The 21,211-nt window shown below is 37.4% G+C and overlaps 1 protein-coding gene across 1 annotated transcript; it reads right to left on the reverse strand.

Annotated features, from left to right (window-relative positions):
- Positions 1-16,303: 16,303 nt before the first annotated feature.
- LOC112023199 (probable aspartic proteinase GIP2) lies at positions 16,304-17,858 on the reverse strand. Its single transcript, XM_065777577.1, has one exon. The coding sequence runs from the start codon at positions 17,668-17,670 to the stop codon at positions 16,423-16,425; it is 1,248 nt and encodes a 415-aa protein (XP_065633649.1). The 5' UTR covers positions 17,671-17,858; the 3' UTR covers positions 16,304-16,422.
- Between the last annotated feature and the right edge of the window lie 3,353 nt (positions 17,859-21,211).

Genomic DNA, 21,211 nt, shown 5'->3' on the forward strand with positions numbered 1-21,211 from the left:
TTTGAAAAGAGCTCATAAATATCCAAGTTTACACGTGCGCGGGCATAGATACAAGCACTTCATTATTGCCGCTGTCAGTTCCGTATTCCCAAAGCGTTGTATTAATTACTCCAGGTGGCGTTTTGTCTTTTGCATCCAACGGTGGATTGTTGATCCAACGAACAGGGCTCTTCTTCGGGATTTGGACGGGATGAATCACATCCTTTCACCTGTCCCCGTATATAAGCCTTCAGAGGAGGTTATTTTTCTTTACTTTACGCATCCTCAGAGTACCCAGCGAACTCATTCATTCAAAATCCTTCAAGCTTCTTCGATTTTCTGTCTTCTTTCTTTCCATAATCTACCAAGAGTCCATTTTGAGTTTAGAGATCGTTCTCCACTCCCATCTGTGTAAGTTTCGGCATCCTTTGGCCCCTTATTTTCTTCTCGGCTAGTATTTTCAACCTTCGAAACCCCCATTTCCTGGTCACTGCTTCAATTATTCTCTAAAAATGGGTAGATTCCAACACCTCGTCGATAGTCCGGCGTTGGTAGAGGAATTTAAGCGAACTTATGGCATACCGCGGGGGGTGAATCTGAGATATTGCTCTCCGGAGTGGATACTAACGGACTGAAGAGAGGGAGAGGTCATAATCCCAATGATAGCCTTTATTAAAGGGGAAATGACCCTCCCAATGGGTTCCATCACCCTGAACTACCTTCGCAGCCATAGACTCTCTCCTGAGCAGTGCGCGCCCAATACCTTTAGGATCCTAGGAGCTATCGATGCCTTGAACCTACAATTAGGATTAGGGTTGACCTGGCATGACCTGGTACATATGTATGAGTGCCATAGCCAAAAAGGGGCAGGATACTACCTTAAATCCCAATCTGACATCGTTAGATTGTTCTCCTACCTTCCCAAATCAAATAAAGGGATGAAAGACGACTATCTAATCGCCTCGGGCACATGGCATGACGGTATACACTGTCCGACCAAGCCAGGAGAGCCATGTGTGACTTCCTAGACTTAGGATTTCTAACAATAGGCTTAGGATCTTCACTCTTCATAGCCTGTTTTTTTTTTTTTTTTTTTTTTTTTTTTTTTTTTATAAGGGGCATTTTATAAAACACCTAAAATGCAAAACTAACCCTATATGATGAAAAATGCATAAACAAGTGAAAATATGCCTTAATACAAGTTCAAAATGCCACATGGGGCCAACATTATCATCAACAACACAAATGCGACTAAGCCCAATCAACAAAATTGAAGAAATTTTGCAAAAATTAAGTTTTTCCCAACCTCCATAGAAAACAAACCCAACCCTAGGTTTTAAGGAATCTAAGACATAATCTAAGGATTTGAAAGATGAAACAAGTCAGAAATTACCTTAGAGTAGTCCAAGAAACAAAATCCAAGCAAGATTGGTTGAGTTTTGAAGAAGTTTGGTGATTTAGGGAGAGGGAGTTGTGAGAAGCAAAAAGACAAGTAATTTGAAAAACTGACATTTTGAGCCCTTTAAAAACTATCTTTTCACGCATTTCTCAAGTCAGTGACTCCGAGTTTACTCGCAAAATGTGCAAATGCATAGAGCAAAGTTTTGTGGGTCAGGTCTAAGTCATGAAGCACTCGCAAATGAGTCGCGAGACTCTCTGCCTGAATTTGTGAAGAAATTGAAATTCCCTTAAAACTTTTCATGACTTTGATGGGAGTGCATCCACTTGCGAAGTGAGTCATGAAACTACCAAATAGCAAGTTTTTCTGCATAAAAATTTTGACATTTTGAGAAAAAATTTCAAAACAAGAGTGACAAAAATCACTTCCAAAAAATAAATAAATAAAACACTCAAAAATCTTTTTGGGTTTGATCAACACATAATTGAGCATACACACATCACATTTAAACATGTACAATCACACAAATGAAATAGATATTCATTGAACATTAGACATGTGTGTTGTGAGTGAGAATCAAGTATGAATTAGTCCATAGTCTAGTATGAAACTTCAATAAGCAATTTAATCAAGTCATACACATATTACACAAAGTCAAGAGACCTATCTCACTAATAGAAATGAATGTATATGACTCCTTACCAAGTGTTTACTTGATCAAAAGCTTTTCATTTGGCTTCCATTTTTCATACTATTTGATCAATACAACTCAAATTTTGAGCATCGATGCCATGAATTTTTTATTATTTTTTTATAAGAATGCCATGAAATTTTTAATATTTCTTTGAAGAATAAGCTTTTGGCTTTGGCATTATACATTTTGAATACATTTTTGCTCCACCTTTTCCTAGTCTAACTATTTTTCAAAGCAAGGCTTTTTCAGCTCTTTCTCTTTTTAGAGATTGATGTTTGAAGAGCTTTTTAACATAAAATTAAATGTGAGGAGATATATAAGATCTAGTTTACGCATGTATCATGATCAATCAAGACTATTGGCTAGACATTCATGACAAGCTTGTAGATCTATTTACAACAACGAAACATAGATTTCTAGATTTCACTCACATTCAATATAAGTTCATATATAACAAGCTAAACTTGTAAATACACTATGCCATTAGTACGAAGATACTAGGCCAAAATCTACATGTGATATGACACAACACAAGCGATCAAACTTTGTGGATTTTTAACTTTTTAGGTAGTTTTGGTATTTTTACTCACACAAAACGAAAGCAACAAAGTAAGATCAACAACAAAAAAACTCTTAAATAAAAAGCAATTAAAAGAAACATGCTAGAGCAGAAGCATGACAACAAGAAGAATGCATATGATATCATGCAAGAAGCTGTCCTTAAAACATTGAAAATATTCATGCATGGACATGGTAGATGAATCATGCATGAGTACCCTTCTTCACTCACACCGCACGGGTGTTTTAGGCGAGGTCCTTAAAAGGTGAGGTATGTGCAACATAACTCTTAAACCTCGGGGTGAAGCTAACCAGGCACGATGAAATATTATTAAGCATTTCCATGACATCTCCAATGAGTTGAACTCCATTGTCTTCCTTAGCCTGCTTTCCTTTTGAGATTCCTCTTTCATTTCCTTGAGCACGCTAAAGATCGGCTCTTTTGAGAGCTTGAAGTTTAAAGCAATTTGGTCTTATATGCCCACGAATGCCACAATGATAGCAAAAATGCTTCACTTGAGACCCCCTTTGATTCTTAGGCAATGACTTCCCTTTTGCCTTAGTATTTGCCACAATGGCCTTCTTCTCAACGATAGGAGTCTCAACCTTGGGTTTCTTCACAACCTTTGCCAGTATAAATTTCATCTCCCTTTTTATTTCATCACTTGAACTTCCTTCATTGGTGTAACCCAATCCCGCTTTATCCAAAAAGGCCTTTTGAGATGAAAGTATGTTTTCAAGCTTCTTGACTGTGATGCGCTCTACCTTTGCATTAGCTTGGATCACCTCTAGTTTGAGAAATTTGATCTTTGAATAAGCATTCAGTAGCTCTTCTTTCAAATTCTCAACTTCACATTAGGCATCCATAAGTTGCACAAGAGTGGATTTATGGTCTTCTTCAATTCTTTTCTCTTCTTGACCGCACTCTTTGCTACTTTGGCAAACTTGCCACAATCCTCAAGCAATGCATCATAAACAATTTGAAGCTTCCTATCTCCTTCATCAAGATATTCTTCCTTATCATCCGTAGCTTCATCTTCTTCAACATCGGTGTGCTTACCAAGAGATTTGCTAGATTTGTGAGAAGGCAAGTCGAGCTCATAAGTTTGAAGAGAACCAACAAGCTCTTGAATCTTAATCTCATCCAAGTCTTTACTCTCCTCAATGGCAGTGACTTTGCCCTGGAAGCTTTCGGGCAAAGATCTTAAGACATTCCTTACTACCTTGGTGTCCTCTATCTTTTCTCTGAGATTAAGCTTGGCAATGACAATCTCGTTAAGCCTAACATAGAATGAGTCTAACGACTAGTCTTCACTCATCTTCACTTCCTCAAAACGAGTAGTGAGCATTTGCAATTTGGTGTCCTTGACCTTCTTAGTTCCCTCATTGGTGGTCTCAAGAATTTTCCACACATCTAGGGCAGTCTTGACGTGAGAAATCCTATGAAATTCATCAATTGAAACCCCACAAAAAATTGCATTAATAGCTTTGCTATTGGCATTTGTCAAAGCAATAATGGCCTTGTCCCACTCAGCCTTGGGTGTTGTTGGTCTCACCCAACCATTCTCAATAGAGTCACAAATGGTCTTATCAATGGCACATAGAAAAGCACGCATGTGTACTTTCCAAAATGCGTAATTACTCCCGTCAAAGAAGGGAGGAGTGTCGAGGGATTAAGATCTATCCATCTCAAATGGGGTCTAGGATCACATAAGGATAATAAAATTTGACAAGTGTACCTGCTCTAATACCAATTAAAAGCTCAAATAGTATGAAAACACTATTGCTTATTCAGACCCCCAAATTAAAACTTACAACTTGATTGCTTTTACCCTACTTAACTAAGTGCGGAATAAGATTAAGTGTAACGTAATGAAACTAGAACAACTCTCTAAGGCATAAGCATATATTATAAACAATAAGAGTAAAGCTTAAAGAGTAAGGGAAGAGAGATGCAAACACAAGATAACATTGAGATGTGTTATCGAAGAGGAAATCAAAGTATTCGGCAAAAAACCTCTCCGTGGCCCTCCAAGCCGAACCAATCCACTAGTGAATAAATTTGGAGTACAAGGATATCAAAAAGACCCTTCAAGCCTAATCTACCTAATGTACTTGAACTCTCCAAGTTCCAGCTACCAACGGACTTCACTGAGCCACGTGTTCACTAGTTATCCAGATCCTGTAATTAGCTCCAAATTGCATCCGCAATCGATGGCTTCTTCCAATGCTTCCCATACGTACCAAAACTTCTCTCAATACTCAGATTGGGTAAGGTAAATGTTTGGGCTAAGAACCTTTCAAGGATATGTAATTGAAGAGGTAGGAGAAGAGGAAAATTAAGAGAAATTGTGTAGATGATTGTGGGTTTACAATCTCTAACTCTCAAGTGCTTTGCTAGGGTTTTCTCTCTAAAGTCTCCTTACAATTTCATGGGTAATGTGGGCTTATATAGTGTTGGTAAAAAAACGAGAAATGCACCCTTTAAAAAGTTCCAGCTAGAGAGTTTCGCAGGTTACTTACAACTTGGCTGAGTCGCAAAGTGGCTCACGAAAACTAGCCTAGCATAAGTCCTTTCAGCTTCTAGCATGTGCTTCTGACGTGGCCTTTTGCGGGTCATCCACTCACAAGCCAGTTGTGAGCCAATCGTAAACTTCACTATCTTCACAATTCTTCACCAAATTCTCACACTCAACCCTTATATTAAATCCCACAAACATACAAGGAAATGATTGAACAGAAATACAAACAAATTTGACATGGTATTAAAGACAACAAAAACATAGTTGTAAATCACAACTTCACACAATTTTTGCTTCATGTTTAGCCACATAAAGTTATAATAACTATTACGAAGGTATAAGATAATTTAAACAAAATAGTTCTCTAAGTTTGTGATGTCCAAGGCATACCTTTGTTTCGAGATACCAAAGGCATGTGAAGAATGCCAATGTTGCTTCACTGCACATTTGTTGTTGCTTCAAGGTAAGATTAATTAGAGGGATAATTACAGTAAACCCACCTGAGGTTAGGCCCGTTTTCACTTTGCCTACCCGTGGTTCAAAACTTATCACTTTACCCACCTGAGGTCCCTTCCGTTATCACTTTACCCACCTGAAGTCCCTTCCGTTAAAGATCTGTTACCCACCTCTCCCTTTGCCGTTAGAAGAACACATTTTTAGAGAAAAACAAACATAACACGAATCAAAAAGTTAGGGTTTGATATTAAAATAAAATGTATATGAATGTAAGAAATAAAATTCCAAACAACTACAAATCAAATTGTTTGAAATTAAAACAATTATTACACCGGTGGTGGCTCTTTTGTACTTTAACATGATCTTCCCCTTCCACAAACTCATCAACAACCCAATCACCCAGGTCTGAGAGAGGAGAAAAACGATTATGAACCACCCATGGATACCGACCAAGGATCGACGACACCACTGTCAGACTCGAAGCCTCAATCTCCGCCATCGTCGAGCTACCCACCATAACACCAGTGGACCTAGAGTCACGATAGCCTCATCCATGAGTAACCTCGGCATCAGAGACTGAGCCTAATGAGAAACCCACCTTAACAGAGCCGAGAACCACCGCGTCGGAGTTACTACAAGCCGCCAAGGCTTTTCCAGCCATTGGATGTCCAAGAACTCTCAACGGGATGGGTGCGAGAAGCCCCGATCATATCGTTAAGAAGCCCCTATTCTGGGTTTGAAAATTTTTTGATCATGTGTTCTGGGTTGGGTCGTTGCTGCTGTTTGGTTGTTTGGCTGTTTGGCCGTTGGTGTTTTGGGTTGGGTCGTTGTTTGAAGATCATGTTGAAGGGGAAGATCATGTTGATGAGTGAAGAGTGTTCTGGGTTGGGTCGTTGAAGGGGAAAAACGATTATGAACCACCCATGTGTTCTGGGTTGGGTCGTTGTTTGAAGAGTGAAGAGTGAAGAGTGTTCATACCTTTTTTTTTTTTAAATTTTGGTTTGGCCATTTATTTCACAACAGAGATCATTACACAGAACCATACTCTTGAATTCAACTCTAAAAACCCTCCAAGCTCTTTCAAAAAAATTCAAACCCTAACTTTTTGATTCGTGTTATGTTTGTTTTTCTCTAAAAATGTGTTCTTTTAACGGCAAAGGGAAAGGTGGGTAACAGATCTCTAACGGAAGGGACTTCAGATGGGTAAAGTGATAACGGAAGGGACCTCAGGTGGGTAAAGTGATAAGTTTTGAACCATGGGTAGGCAAAGTGAAAACGGGCCTAACCTCAGGTGGGTTTACTGTAATTATCCCTTAATTAGAAATAAAAAAATCATGAAACCAAAAATAAATATAAAAAAGTATGCCTAACTCTCTTACCGTCTTCCACTCATTAATAGTGCAACATTAAAACATGGTGTGGACAAGTGCGTATGCATGTGTCTTATAACTGATTTAAAACCATTGTAGAATATGGCTTTACATTGCGCACCAATATTCCCTCTACTTATATACTCAAAATAAAAACTATCCAACCAAATTAACCAAACCAAAATTATATTTAAGCCCTTAATTAAAAACAAATCACCTGTTGGGGTTTCTGTGACTTAATGGTGGTAGGAGGCCAATATGATGAAGGTGGTAGCCCCACAGATTCCTCTCTTTCTCTCTCTTACAAATGCTTTGTCAATCTCAGGTCTTTTATTTTTGTAATAGTAAAACAATGTGATTCATCTATCAATCTACAATATTTTTGTGTTTCTCTATCTCTCCCCAGGACCTTATTTGGTTATTTATTACTATTTATCCGTACTCATTATTATTTTTTTGCTTTTGTTTTTAATACTAAAGTGGGGGGTATTCTAAAAGAGATGAAAAAAAGAGAAATGTGTAATATAAGCTCAGGTAATTAATGAGAGATTAATGAGATAATAGTAAAAATAAGTTAATGTGATCTTTTAGGTAACAATAAAAAGAACTTAATGAAAATAGGTAAAAAATGCTAAATACAAAATTAGAGCACTACATGGCATAACCTTATACACTCCTGTATAAGGTCTCTACTTTATATATATATATATATATATATAACAACAGAGATCATTACACAGAACCATACTCTTGAACTCAACTCTAAAAACCCTCCAAGCTCTTTCAAAAAAATTCAAACCCTAACTTTTTGATTCGTGTTATGTTTGTTTTTCTCTAAAAATGTGTTCTTTTAACGGCAAAGGGAAAGGTGGGTAACAGATCTCTAACGGAAGGGACTTCAGGTGGGTAAAGTGATAACGGAAGGGACCTCAGGTGGGTAAAGTGATAAGTTTTGAACCACGGGTAGGCAAAGTGAAAACGGGCCTAACCTCAGGTGGGTTTACTGTAATTATCCCCTACAAATAACTGTACTTTATAATTATGGTAGTGTAGATAAACATAATCACCCTATCTTGCTGATAATATACATAACTAAAATTGGTTTTGAAAAGGACAGTACATAAAAATTGCTACTAAGTAATAAATAAAACAGGTATTATAAAAGTTTGATAGATCTGTTCGCACATACACCAAGAATGTTAGCATAGGTTAGAGTTGATGTTAAACACAGTTAAGAATGTCAAGCAAAATTCATTCCAAAGTTAACCTTTAGTATTAATAGCAACGCAGAAGTGTTAACTAACTAAAAATCATCTGGTTCAAGGACTACAGACATAATTGGATTTAAGTTTAAACACTTATAGAAAACCACCACCGAGTGTTAACTAACCCAAATCATCTGGTCCGAGGGCTACAGGTATGATTGGATTTAAGTTTAAACACTTATAGAAAACCACCACCGAGTGTTAATTAACCCAAATCATCTGGTCCGAGGACTACAGGCATGATTGGATTTAAGTTTAAACACTTAGGGAAAATTACCAAGAAGTGTTAACTAACCCAAATCATCTGATTCGGGGACTACAGGCATGATTGGATTTAAGTTTAAACACTTAGAAAAAATACCAAGGAGTGTTAACTAACCCAAATCATCTGGTCCGAGGACTACAGGCATGATTGGATTTAAGTTTAAACACTTAGAGAACAATTAAGAATGACAAGTTATCATAGTGACTAAAGAAATGATTCGATTAATAATAGTATCTTTTGAGGTTATTTACATTCCAGGGGCGTGGTATTACATGACTATCTAAGTCCTCCAGGAAATATGGCCCAATGCCAGCTCCTGAAGTAATATAATATGGCCCTTCCCAGTTTGGTCCTAACTTCCCCTAGGTTGGATTTTTCGCAGTGCCCATGACTTTCCTGAGTACCAAATCACCAGGTTCTAGGGGCCTTAGCTTTACGTTGGCATCATAGCCTTGCCTGAGTTTCTGCTGGTAATGTGCCAGTCGAACCATTGCATTTTCTCTTATTTCTTCGACCAAATCCAAACCTTTTTCCAGAAGTTTATCATTGCTGGTCGGACTGAATGAACTAGTTTTTAGAGTTGGGAACCCCGTCTCCAGAGGAATGACAGCTTCAGCCCCATAAGTCATTGAAAAAGGAGTTTCTCCAGTAGATTTGCGAGGCGTAGTTCTGTAAGCCCAAAGCATGTGTGGCAACTCTTCAACCCACTTGCCCTTCACATCGTCCAATCTCTTCTTCAATCCATTAACTATGACTTTGTTAACTGCTTCAGCTTACCCATTCCCTTGAGGGTAGGCAGGGGTAGAGTAACTATTCGTGATTCCCAGTTCGCTACAATAACTCCGAAGCGCATTACTGTCGAACTGTAAACCGTTGTCCGAGATGAGAGTATGAGGAACTCCGAAACGAGTGATGATATTCTTCCATACAAATCTTTGCACATCTACGTCTCGGATATTGGCCAGAGGTTCAGCTTCAACCCATTTGGTGAAATAGTCTGTGCTGACCAGAAGGTACTTCCTGTTTCTTGCGGCCTTTGGGAATGGACCCACTATATCCAAGCCCCATTGTGCAAACGGCTACGGACTAGATAGTGGGTTGAGGACTCCACCCAGTTGGTGTATGTTCGGCGTAAATCATTGACATTGATCGCACTTCTTTACATAATCATGGGCTTCTTTTTGCATGTTCGGCCACCAATACCCTTGAGTAATGGCTCGGTGAGCCAAAGACCTACCTCCAGTGTGACTCCCATAAATTCCTTCATACAACTCTTCTAATAGCGACTTAGCAGTCTCAGGATGAATACATAATAGGTATGGTCCTGAATAGGATCGTTTGTATAATTTCCGGTCTTCGGACAGCCAAAATCTGGTCGCCTTCCTTCGAATTTTGTCAGCCTCCCCCCGTTCTTCCGGCAAAGTGTCATCTTTTAAGAATTTGACTATAGGGTCCATCTAGCAGAGACTGTCTCTGATCTGGTGGGCTCGGACTGCATCTCCTCCTGTTCCGGTGGGCTCATGGAAATCCTCGACGAGGATAACTCTCGGTAAATTTTTCTCCGAAGAGGTGGCGAGTGTGGCCAAAGAATCTGCATGTGCGTTACTGCTTCTAGGAACATGTAGCAAGCTGAAAAATTCGAATTCCGACTGCAGACGTTTGACTCGATTCAAGTATCCCTGCATCCTTTCATCCTTCGCTTCAAACTCCCCCTGTACTTGGCCCACAACTAATCTTGAGTCCGAGAACAACTCCAGTGCCTTTCCTCCCATTCTTTGGACCATAGACATTCCCATCAATAGGGCTTCATACTCTGCCTCGTTATTAGTTGCACCGAAATCCAGCCTTAATGACTTTTCAATGATGATTCTCTCTGGAGATATCAAGACTAGCCCTACTCCAGATCCTTTCCGATTTGCAGCGCCGTCCATATATACTTCCCAGCGGGTAGGACCTTGTTGAGAAATCATGCCAACCGATTTTCCATCCATGTCCCTCTCTGTCGTTATTTCTTCTAAGCTGGGTTCCGTGAACTCGGCCACCAAATCCGCAAGGATCTGCCCTTTGACTGAAGTGTGAGGCATATACTTGATATCAAAAGCCCCTAAGATAGTGCCCCACTTGGCTATCCTTCCCGTGTAGTCGGCACTTCGAAGTACGGTCTTAAGAGGGAGTTGCGTGAGCACAACGACAGTATGTGCTTGGAAGTAATGGGGCAATTTTCGTGTTCCAAGTACTACTGCCAAAATAGCTTTCTCCAGTGGCAAGTATCTGATCTCAGCCTCATGTAGAGACTTACTCACACAGTAAACCGGTCTTTATACACCTTGATCCACTCTTATTAACACTAGACTTACAGCATGGGGAACCACCGCGATATAGGCAAACAAGACCTCATCTGGTTTAAGGCTAGACATAATCGGTGGCCGAGCCAAGTAGTCTTTCAGTTGTTGGAAAGCTGAGGCACATTCTTCAGTCCATTCAAATCCCTTTCACTTGTTGATCAGCGAGAAGAAAGGTTTACACCTATCCGCGGACCTAGAGATGAATCGGTTCAAAGCAGCTGTCGTCCCTGTTAACTTCTGAACTTCTTTCAGATTTCGAGGAGCCTGCAGATTCTAAATAGCCTTTATCTAATCAGGATTAACCTCAATTCCCCTGTATGTTACCATGTAACCCAAAAATTTGCCTGACCCTACACCAAATGAGCACTTCGAGGCGTTCAAGCGCAACCTGTGTCTTCTTAGGATTTCAAAAGTGTTATCAAGGTCCTTCACATGCTCAGAAATAACTTTGCTTTTTACCACCATATCGTCTATATAGACCTCAACGCTTTTGCCCAATTGTTATTCAAACATCTTTGTCATCATTCGCTGATAAGTAGAACCTGCATTTTTCAGACCGAATGACATCACTTTATAATGGTAATTACCAATGGGGGTAACAAAAGCGGTTTTCTCTTGGTCATCTAGGGCTAACGGTATTTGATGGTAACCTTGAAAAGCATCCAAGAAACTCATCCGAGGATGGCCGACAGTAGCATCTACTAATTGATCAATTTTTAGTATAGGGAAAGGATCCTTAGGATAAGCCTTATTTAAGTCCGTGAAGTCTACACAAACTCACTACTTTCTACTCTTCTTCTTTACCACCACAGTATTTGCCAACCATTCGGGATAAATAACTTCTTTAATAGCCCCAGCCTGTTTGAGCTTCATCACTTCTTCTTTGACTGCATTCGCATGCTCTTTGGATGGTCACCGAGGAGGCTGCTTCTTGGGTACACTCAGTGGGTTGACCCTTAAATGATGACAAATGAACTCTAGATCTACTCTTGGGGCTTCGTAAGTACTCCAGGCGAATACATCAATATTTCTTTTAAGGAAATCAATTAGCTCTTCTTTTTCTGGTTGAGGTATCTGAGACCCGATTTGGAAGTATCTTTCAGGATTGCCCCCAATTAAAACTTTCACTAAGTCCTCGCATTTAGCGCCTTCATCAAGATCTTCGACGGGTGACAACCGACTTCTTAACTACTATAAGTCTCCCTCCGCCCTGATTAAGGATTCAGTTTCAGGCTCGTGTTGTATGGCAGCCACCAAACATTGTCTAGCCGAGGATTGATCTCCACGGATTTCACAAACGCGCCCTTCGGATGGATATTTAACTTTTTGATGCAGAGTGGAGGAAACAACCCCTAGCGTGTGTAACCAAGGTCTGGCTATAATTGCCGTATAAGGGGAATAAACATCTACAACAATGAAGTCCACTTCCACTACTTCTGAGCCAGTCTGTATAGGCAGCCGTATCTGTCCCTTCGGGCTGACAATCTTTCCCTCGAAGCTAACCAGGGGAGAATAGTATGGAGTTAAGTCATCAAGCTTGAGGTTCAGCCCTTTATAGAGGTCAGGATACATAATCTCCACCGCGCTACCCTGGTCTACCATCACCCTCTTCACATCATATCCCCCGATTCTGATGGTGACTACCAAAGCGTCGTCATAAGGTTGAATGGTTCCAGCTTTATCTTCGTCTGAAAAGCCTAAAACAGACGGGACAGCCGGTCTAGCGCTCCTCGGATCTCGACCAATATCCCCTGCTGGTAGCCGAGCCACTGACATAACTTTGGACGGCCAGGACCCTATTCTCCTTGGCGCTGCAAAAATGACGTTAATAATACCTAATGGAGGTTTCGTAGAATCACTCCTTTCGGACTCAAAATTCACTTGATCTCCTCGGCCACTGGAGTGGTGCAAAAGATGCCTCAACCTGCCTTCGCGGACTAGCTGGTCCAAATGATCCCACAAACTTCTGCAGTCTTCAATATTATGCCTATGGTCTTGGTGGTATTGACAATAGAGATTGTGATTGCGTCTCTCAGGGTTCCCTACCATTTTACTCAGCCACCTAAAGAATGATTCATTCTTGATCTTTTCCAAAACTTGATGAACTGGCTCCTTGAACACTGTATTAATTGCTTGAGCATTTGTTGACCCTGACTGCCCAGCAAAATCTCTCTATGGCTTATTGTTGTTGTAACGGTCCGACCTGAAGTCCTTCCTATCCTGGGGAATAACCTTATCCTTACCCTTCCCTTGCTGCTGATCTTCTTCAACCTTTTTTATATTTTTCAATACGGTCCATAAGTTGACGCATGTTAGTGACAGGTTTGCCGGACAAGGATGTCCTTAAACCATGATCGATAGGGAGGCCCAGCTTGAATGTGTCTAGGGCCATTGCATCAAAGTTGCCCTCCATACCATTAAACATCTCCCAATATCTATCTGAATACGCCTTCAGGGTTTCACCCTCATGCATGCTCAAGGATAGCAGAGAAGACAAGGGCCTGGCCACCCTTTGGCATGTGACGAAACGTGAACCAAAAGCTTGAGTGAGCTCTTGGTAGGAATTGATCGAGTCTGCTTTCAGGTTGTCGAACCACCTCATTGCCACGAGTCCAAGACTAGAAGGGAATACCTTGCACATCAGAGCTTCATCTCTGGAGTGGACAGCCATCCTTTAGTTAAAATGGACATGTTCTACAGGGTCCGTTTTACCGTTGTAAATAGTGAAGGTTGGCTGGTTAAAGCACCGAGGAAGCTTTGCTCCTTCAATCCTGTGCATGAAAGGTGACCTAGAGATTTGATTCAAAGCCTTGCTCATGGCATCATTTCCCACCCCTCCATGTGATGGTCTTTGAGGTTGCTTCTTGCGACGGTGTTCATCTTTATATGAAAAAGATTCACTGATTGGTATTCGAGACCTCTGTTCGTAAGTGATGTCTTGTTCGTCATCCGAGTCTTCATCAGAATGCGAGGCAGCACGTTTTCTTTTTGCATGGCGCAACTCCCTTCTTAACCTTTCAATTTCTATTTGCATGTTATTCTTCTCTGCATGAGACACATGACTTCGTCCACGAGGTTGACTTCGCTCAGTGTGTGTAGTATGCACACTGCCTTCACGATCTTGTCTCCGCTTCAAATTGAGAAAATTATCTATATGCTGGGACGCCCCAGATTCTGCCGGTTGTTGCCTTGGTTCCGCCATTACCAACTGCTGTTGCTTCCACTTACACTCAAACTCTTCCCACAGACGGCGCTAATTGTAGGGTTAGGATTTGTGGCCCAAGCCCCAAACAATGAATTTGTAGAGAATGGTTGAAAGAGCTAGATTGACTATGGAATTGACAATAGTTAATCACAACCTACAAGTATAAACCAACATGAAGTTACACATAAGAAATGGAATGAATTGGTGTCCGAAGAGGCATATTATTGATTATATAGTGGTTACAGTTTTTAGGGCTACAGTAAAGTTTTCTTTTCTTCCCTATTGCTATTTTTTCCTCCTCCCCCTTTCTTTCAGGAGCCTCCTTCCTTTATATATCCTCTCTTCCCATCATCTCTATCGTCCACTTGTACCTCATCTGCGAGCCTACTTGAGTATATGTCACGTCAAGCGTCTCCTTTAGCTCTGTGTGAGTGGCGGTAGATGAGGTTACACTGTTCAGGGGTCATCTCCACATAAATGCGGCAAGAAAAGTTGCTGCAGAGCCTTAAATACGGTGGTAGCAGCTTTTCCTTTAGATATTTCTTCATTCTTATCATCTCCAAGTATAATCAGAGCTTATCTTGATCAGGAGGAGTCCTCGGAAGATCATTTTGACCTTTTATACGTTCAATTGATCCGTATTATTCGCGTCAGAGGAATAAAATCTCTTCGGATAGAAGGCGACCTCTTTGGATTGTAATCATTTTTCTTTTTGGGGATCCCTCTTCCAGATGGGCCTTGCCCTTACATCTCCTTCTCTTCGGACACACAGTAATCCTCACATGGGGCTCTAGACCCACTACGTTAGACTGAGCCTTTTCCCCCCCCACATATATATAAATTTATAAAATAAAAGTTTGAAAATAGCAATTGTTGAAAAAAACATATTGGCAAGATAAGAGTAAGACATGCTCAAAAGTATTGAATTTAAAAATCATTGGAAACCTTACCGAATGTAGTAGCAATAGAAAAACTAATGAAGTTCTTATAGACACTCGCCTCATTGGAGAACGAATTGAGATATTTGTCTAAGATTAGAATAAGAATCAATTGAACAAGAAACACCAATCAGCGTATTATGACATTACTTATAAACATATGTGTATGGTGATGTTTATCTTTTGATTCTTCTTTTACATGTGAACTAATTGTATTCTTAAAAAAAATCACAAATTAACATAAAGATTAATGTTTTTTGGGGAATACTTGAAGCAAAAATTAGTCACATGTAAAGTAAAAACAATTATAGGGTTACAAAATGTTGTTAATTACTTTTTTTTCAAAAGCTTCAAAAATAAATTTTTGAAAAAAAATTAAAAGTCAAGTGTATTGGCAAGATAAGATTTAAGAGATGCTTAAAAACACATGATATAAGATTTTTTCGGAGCCAAGCATTATAAAACACTAGAAGAAGAAACAAAGGCATTAAAAAAATTGAAAATGCTAAGTTACACTTGGAACAATTCTAGATTCATCCAAGGTTACTACGAGGAAGAATTTAAATAAAAAAAAGTTAATTTACCAATACATTTTCTATAATAATTAAAATATTCAAATAGTCAAGTGCATTTAGACATAATTATTTATACATATGTGAATTGTTATGTTTATGTTTTTCTCATCCTATTATATGTGGAATACATTTTTTATACGAAAAAAAAAATATGGATTAAATTTTAAATTATATATTTACAATTTTAAATAGCAAAAAAGTTTATTTACCAATACATTTTCTATAATAATTATAATATTCAAATAGACAAGTGCATTTAGACATAATTATTTATACATATGTGAATGGTTATGTTTATGTTTTTCTCATCCTATCATACGTGGAATACATTTTTGATACGAAAAAAATATGGATTAAATTTTAAATTATATATTTACATTTTTAAATAGCAAGTAATTAACTAAAAAAAAGTTTAAGAACTATAGATTTAAAATTCATGCAATAATTTTAATAATCAGAATTGTACAAGAATATATATATCTTTAAAGGTTATTTTTTGTCAAGACTTTAATGTTGCCTTAAATAATACACTAGAGAAAAACGTAGAGTGAAATTATGCAGTCGAGAGATGACTTACGCCCCAGATAATGTTGTTGGTTCTAATTATTATTTTTTTTTAATTTTTTTTTTGAGAAAGTGGTTCTAATTCGTTGATTTGGTAAAATCTCACAAAAAATTAACTAATATCTTGATCTAATAAAAAATAGCTTATCATCGGAGTGGACTCCAAAATTAGAAACGCACCATGTATTAACCGAGTATAATCCACAGATAGATTTGTTTACAACTCTAACATATGCTCCAAACCAAGGACAAAGAATACAAGAAAACAATTTGAAATGGCTTTCTAGCTACTCTCCAGCCCAGGAATCCAATTTGAAGTTGGAACAAGTTGTTTGCCTCTTCAAGAGCGATTGACTGAATCCCAGCATGGAAGTACCCATTTCAAATTGTAGCAACATATCCTCCAATTGATATCCCCCTAATACAATAGAAGCCTTCGGGTTCAAACCTCCATCCAAAAATCCCAAGCACATAACTTCCTTGCTTACCTGAACCATGGAATTTCTACCAAATATCCTCCACTTCACAGTATCACTTTGTAGCACCAATTCAATAATTGGCACTTTTGGCCCCTCATGTGTGCCATCAAGGCCCTTCGGGTTAAAGCAAAGGCCAAAAGGTGCTACCGAAGCCACCCTAGTCATATTCATAGAACTAGCAGCCTTAACATAAGCTCTAATAAACGTACCATATATTGTGCTCTCAATGGTGGTGTAAGGCACAATTGTGCTCAATTTGCTCACTCCTAATGATGCTTCGAAGGATAATAGCTTGCCATTTATTTTGATGGATTTGACGCCAATAAAGTAATCTTGTAATGAATATTCATCACCTGGGTTAGTAACAAGGGGTGTGTACATGAGCGACCTTGAAATTTCGGTGCCAAAAATTGAGTCATTAGGCCCTTCGCCGAATGCTATGATGCCATTTGATGATGACAGGCAGATTGTGAATTTCTGGGCAGTGTTGAGCACTGTGGAAATCTGTGATGGAAGTGAAATACGAGTTCTTCCTAGGCCTAACATTCCTTTGGTGCCACCAACAAGACCATGTAATAAAAATGTTGGTCCACAAGAGAAGAGGAAGTCATTGACGGCGGTGATTGAGCCAGCAGCTTTGGACTGAACGGCTACGATGTCTTCCACAAGATCTCCTCGTGTAAACATTCTTGTGACCCTGTTTTCTGGGAAAAGTTCACACATTTGAGTGCTAGAAAGGCCAGACTTACTCTCAAAATCATGGGCTTTGGCTCTTGAGCACTTGATTGAGCGATTGGGGATCAGACGGCTAGACGATGACACGTGTGTTGCGGCACAATCAGTCCAGACAAATGGACCGCCGAGATCGACTACAAGATTGATGGGAACAAGAGGACTGCCATGATGAATTCTGGTCACATATTGGAGGGTTGTAACATCTTTGGTGATGGGAAGGACTAGAGCATTTGGTAAGTGAAAACTCAGGGCTTGAGATTTGTGGGTAAGGTACAGAATAAGAAGAAGAAACTGAATTAAAGAAGCCATAGAAGGAAACATGTAAGTGTGAGAGAGACGATAGAGAGTGTTGTCCGTGCGTGTGTCTCTGTGAAGAGGAAAAAATTAAAAGGTAGTTAAAGGGTGTTGCGGTGGGATGCCGCGGCTGGCTAAGATTGAAAGGATAAGGTGTTTGGGGCTTTCCAAGTCTTGCTGACTATTTTTTTGGACTGTTTTTACTTTTAGTGATCTCTCCATTGGGAAACTAAATAATAGTGCTTATCTTCTTCTTCTTCTTTTCTTTTTCTTTTTTTTTTCTTTTTTTTTTTGGACCTGAAACGGTTATCATCTTTTGGTGGGTACAGCACATGACTCACGTTTTTTTTTTTTTTTTAATCATTGAAAGGATAAGGTTCTTTCTCGGTACCCACTAGGAAAAAACAAATCCGATTTTTTGTAGACATTGGCTAAGTAGTAATTTTGACAACATATAAAAATGTGCGTACACGTGGTTCCTGTAGCATTTCATTGCATTAAAAAAGAAATTAATATTTTTCTCAAATAAAAATTAAAAAATTTAGAGTAATTTCAGAAATACAATTTTGTTTTATTTATCTATTTTATAAATAGTTGATGTAGTGATTGATTATTGGTTAGGACAAAATTGACGTTAGTGATGAGCTAGATGACAACTAATAGAAAATTGGTCACATTAACGATTTGTAAAAATATTATAAAATAGTTTGTGATTGTAACATTAATTTTTATAAACTACTGATGTAATAAGTGATTTTTTTTTTTTTAGAATACTAAGGCAAGGTTTGGTAACAGTTTTTGTTTTCTATTTTTAAAAACTTGTTTTGGGAATATAAAGAAAAAAAATTCTTGTATTTTTGAAATAAAAAATACGTTTGGTTTGTTGAAATTAAAAAGATAGGTTTTTGAAGAAAGAAATAGAAAATGCTAAGATATGTTGTTCCTAGGATTTGAACTCTAATTGCTAACTCATTAAATGAGACAGATTCATTAAATTAAATGCGTGTTTTCATTAACTTTTGAAAATTAAAAACTGAAAACAGACTTTTACAGGTTTTCAATTTCATTCACAAATTGAGTTTTGATAACAGTTTTTGTTTTCTATCAATTTTGAGTTGCCCAACTAGTTTTTTTGTCTCAAAAATAAAAAATTGTTTTTGAAAACAAAAAATAAAATGAAAAAACAGTTATCAAACATACCCTAAGTATTTTTAATATACACACATAGGAAGATGTGAGAATATCTTAAATAAACTGATAGTGATGTATATCCAAAATGGCCTAACTCTTAGATACACAGCACAGACTTTAAACTTCTTTAACTTACATTCATTTTCCAATGTGGGATTAACTCACTGTTTTTTCTTTTGAGAATACTAAATATTTTTAACACACACACACAGGAAGAGGGGAAAAGGTGTTAAAAAATTGACAATGGTGTATATCTAAAAGAGCCTAACTCTTAGATACACAACACAAATTTTAAACCTCTTTTAACTCACATTGATAAGTGATTATTGGTAAATAAAAAAACGATATTATGGTGGGCCTAATAAAAATTAATAAGAAGTTGGATACATCAACAATTTATAAAAATATTATAAAATAGTTTGTAACTGTAACATTACTCATTTATTATATAATTTTGGCAAAGGTTGGATCGGCCATTAATAGGCCTTTACCCAGCTCATAATCAATGGTAGTTAACAAATTAAAGGGATTTTTTTTTTTTTTTGGGTAGAAAATGGGGGTATTAAGTATATTTAAGCACTACTCTCCCTTCTAGAATTAAGCTATGCATTATGCACAAATTTGGGCTGAAATTGGAGAATTGTATAGTGAAAGGCGTCCTTAACTTGATTTTGCACCTATCTCAGTTCCTGGAAACAGAAAATCATATTCATTTTAGTCCATGCCGTCAACCCAATAAAGAAAAATGCATATGTGACAAACAGAGTGCATAGGTGGCACGTTAAATGCTGACGTGGCTAATAAAATAATATAAAAAAAATTAGTAGCATTAAAAAAATGCCACATCATTATAATTTTTTTAAAAAAACACGTCAAAAAACAATAAACAAAATTCTAAACTTATGATTTAAAAAAATAATAATTTATTTTCTTTATTTTATTTTATTTTCTTTTTGGGGGGGGGGGGGGGGAACATGTATGTANGGTTCTTTCTCGGTACCCACTAGGATAAAAACAATCCGATTTTTTGTAGACATTGGCTAAGTAGTAATTTTGACAACATATAAAAATGTGCGTACACGTGGTTCCTGTAGCATTTCATTGCATTAAAAAAGAAATTAATATTTTTCTCAAATAAAAAATTAAAAAATTTAGAGTAATTTCAGAAATACAATTTTGTTTTATTTATCTATTTTTATAAATAGTTGATGTAGTGATTGATTATTGGTTAGGACAAAATTGACGTTAGTGATGAGCTAGATGACAACTAATAGAAAATTGGTCACATTAACGATTTGTAAAAATATTATAAAATAGTTTGTGATTGTAACATTAATTTTTATAAACTACTGATGTAATAAGTGATTTTTTTTTTTTTAGAATACTAAGGCAAGGTTTGGTAACAGTTTTTGTTTTCTATTTTTAAAAACTTGTTTTGGGGAATATAAAGAAAAAAAATTCTTGTATTTTTGAAATAAAAAATACGTTTGGTTTGTTGAAATTAAAAAGATAGGTTTTTGAAGAAAGAAATAGAAATGCTAAGATATGTTGTTCCTAGGATTTGAACTCTAATTGCTAACTCATTAAATGAGACAGATTCATTAAATTAAATGCGTGTTTTCATTAACTTTTGAAAATTAAAAACTGAAAACAGACTTTTACAGGTTTTCAATTTCATTCACAAATTGAGTTTTGATAACAGTTTTTGTTTTCTATCAATTTTGAGTTGCCAAACTAGTTTTTTTGTCTCAAAAATAAAAAATTGTTTTTGAAAACAAAAAATAAAATGAAAAAACAGTTATCAAACATACCCTAAGTATTTTTAATATACACACATAGGAAGATGTGAGAATATCTTAAATAAACTGATAGTGATGTATATCCAAAATGGCCTAACTCTTAGATACACAGCACAGACTTTAAACTTCTTTAACTTACATTCATTTTCCAATGTGGGATTAACTCACTGTTTTTTCTTTTGAGAATACTAAATATTTTTAACACACACACACAGGAAGAGGGAAAAGGTGTTAAAAAATTGACAATGGTGTATATCTAAAAGAGCCTAACTCTTAGATACACAACACAAATTTTAAACCTCTTTTAACTCACATTGATAAGTGATTATTGGTAAATAAAAAACGATATTATGGTGGGCCTAATAAAAATTAATAAGAAGTTGGATACATCAACAATTTATAAAAATATTATAAAATAGTTTGTAACTGTAACATTACTCATTTATTATATAATTTTGGCAAAGGTTGGATCGGCCATTAATAGGCCTTTACCCAGCTCATAATCAATGGTAGTTAACAAATTAAAGGGATTTTTTTTTTTTTTGGGTAGAAAATGGGGGTATTAAGTATATTTAAGC

The sequence above is a fragment of the Quercus suber genome, unplaced genomic scaffold (genome assembly GCF_002906115.3).
Source record: "Quercus suber isolate HL8 unplaced genomic scaffold, Cork oak 2.0 scaffold_159, whole genome shotgun sequence".
In the NCBI taxonomy this organism is placed as follows: domain Eukaryota; kingdom Viridiplantae; phylum Streptophyta; class Magnoliopsida; order Fagales; family Fagaceae; genus Quercus; species Quercus suber.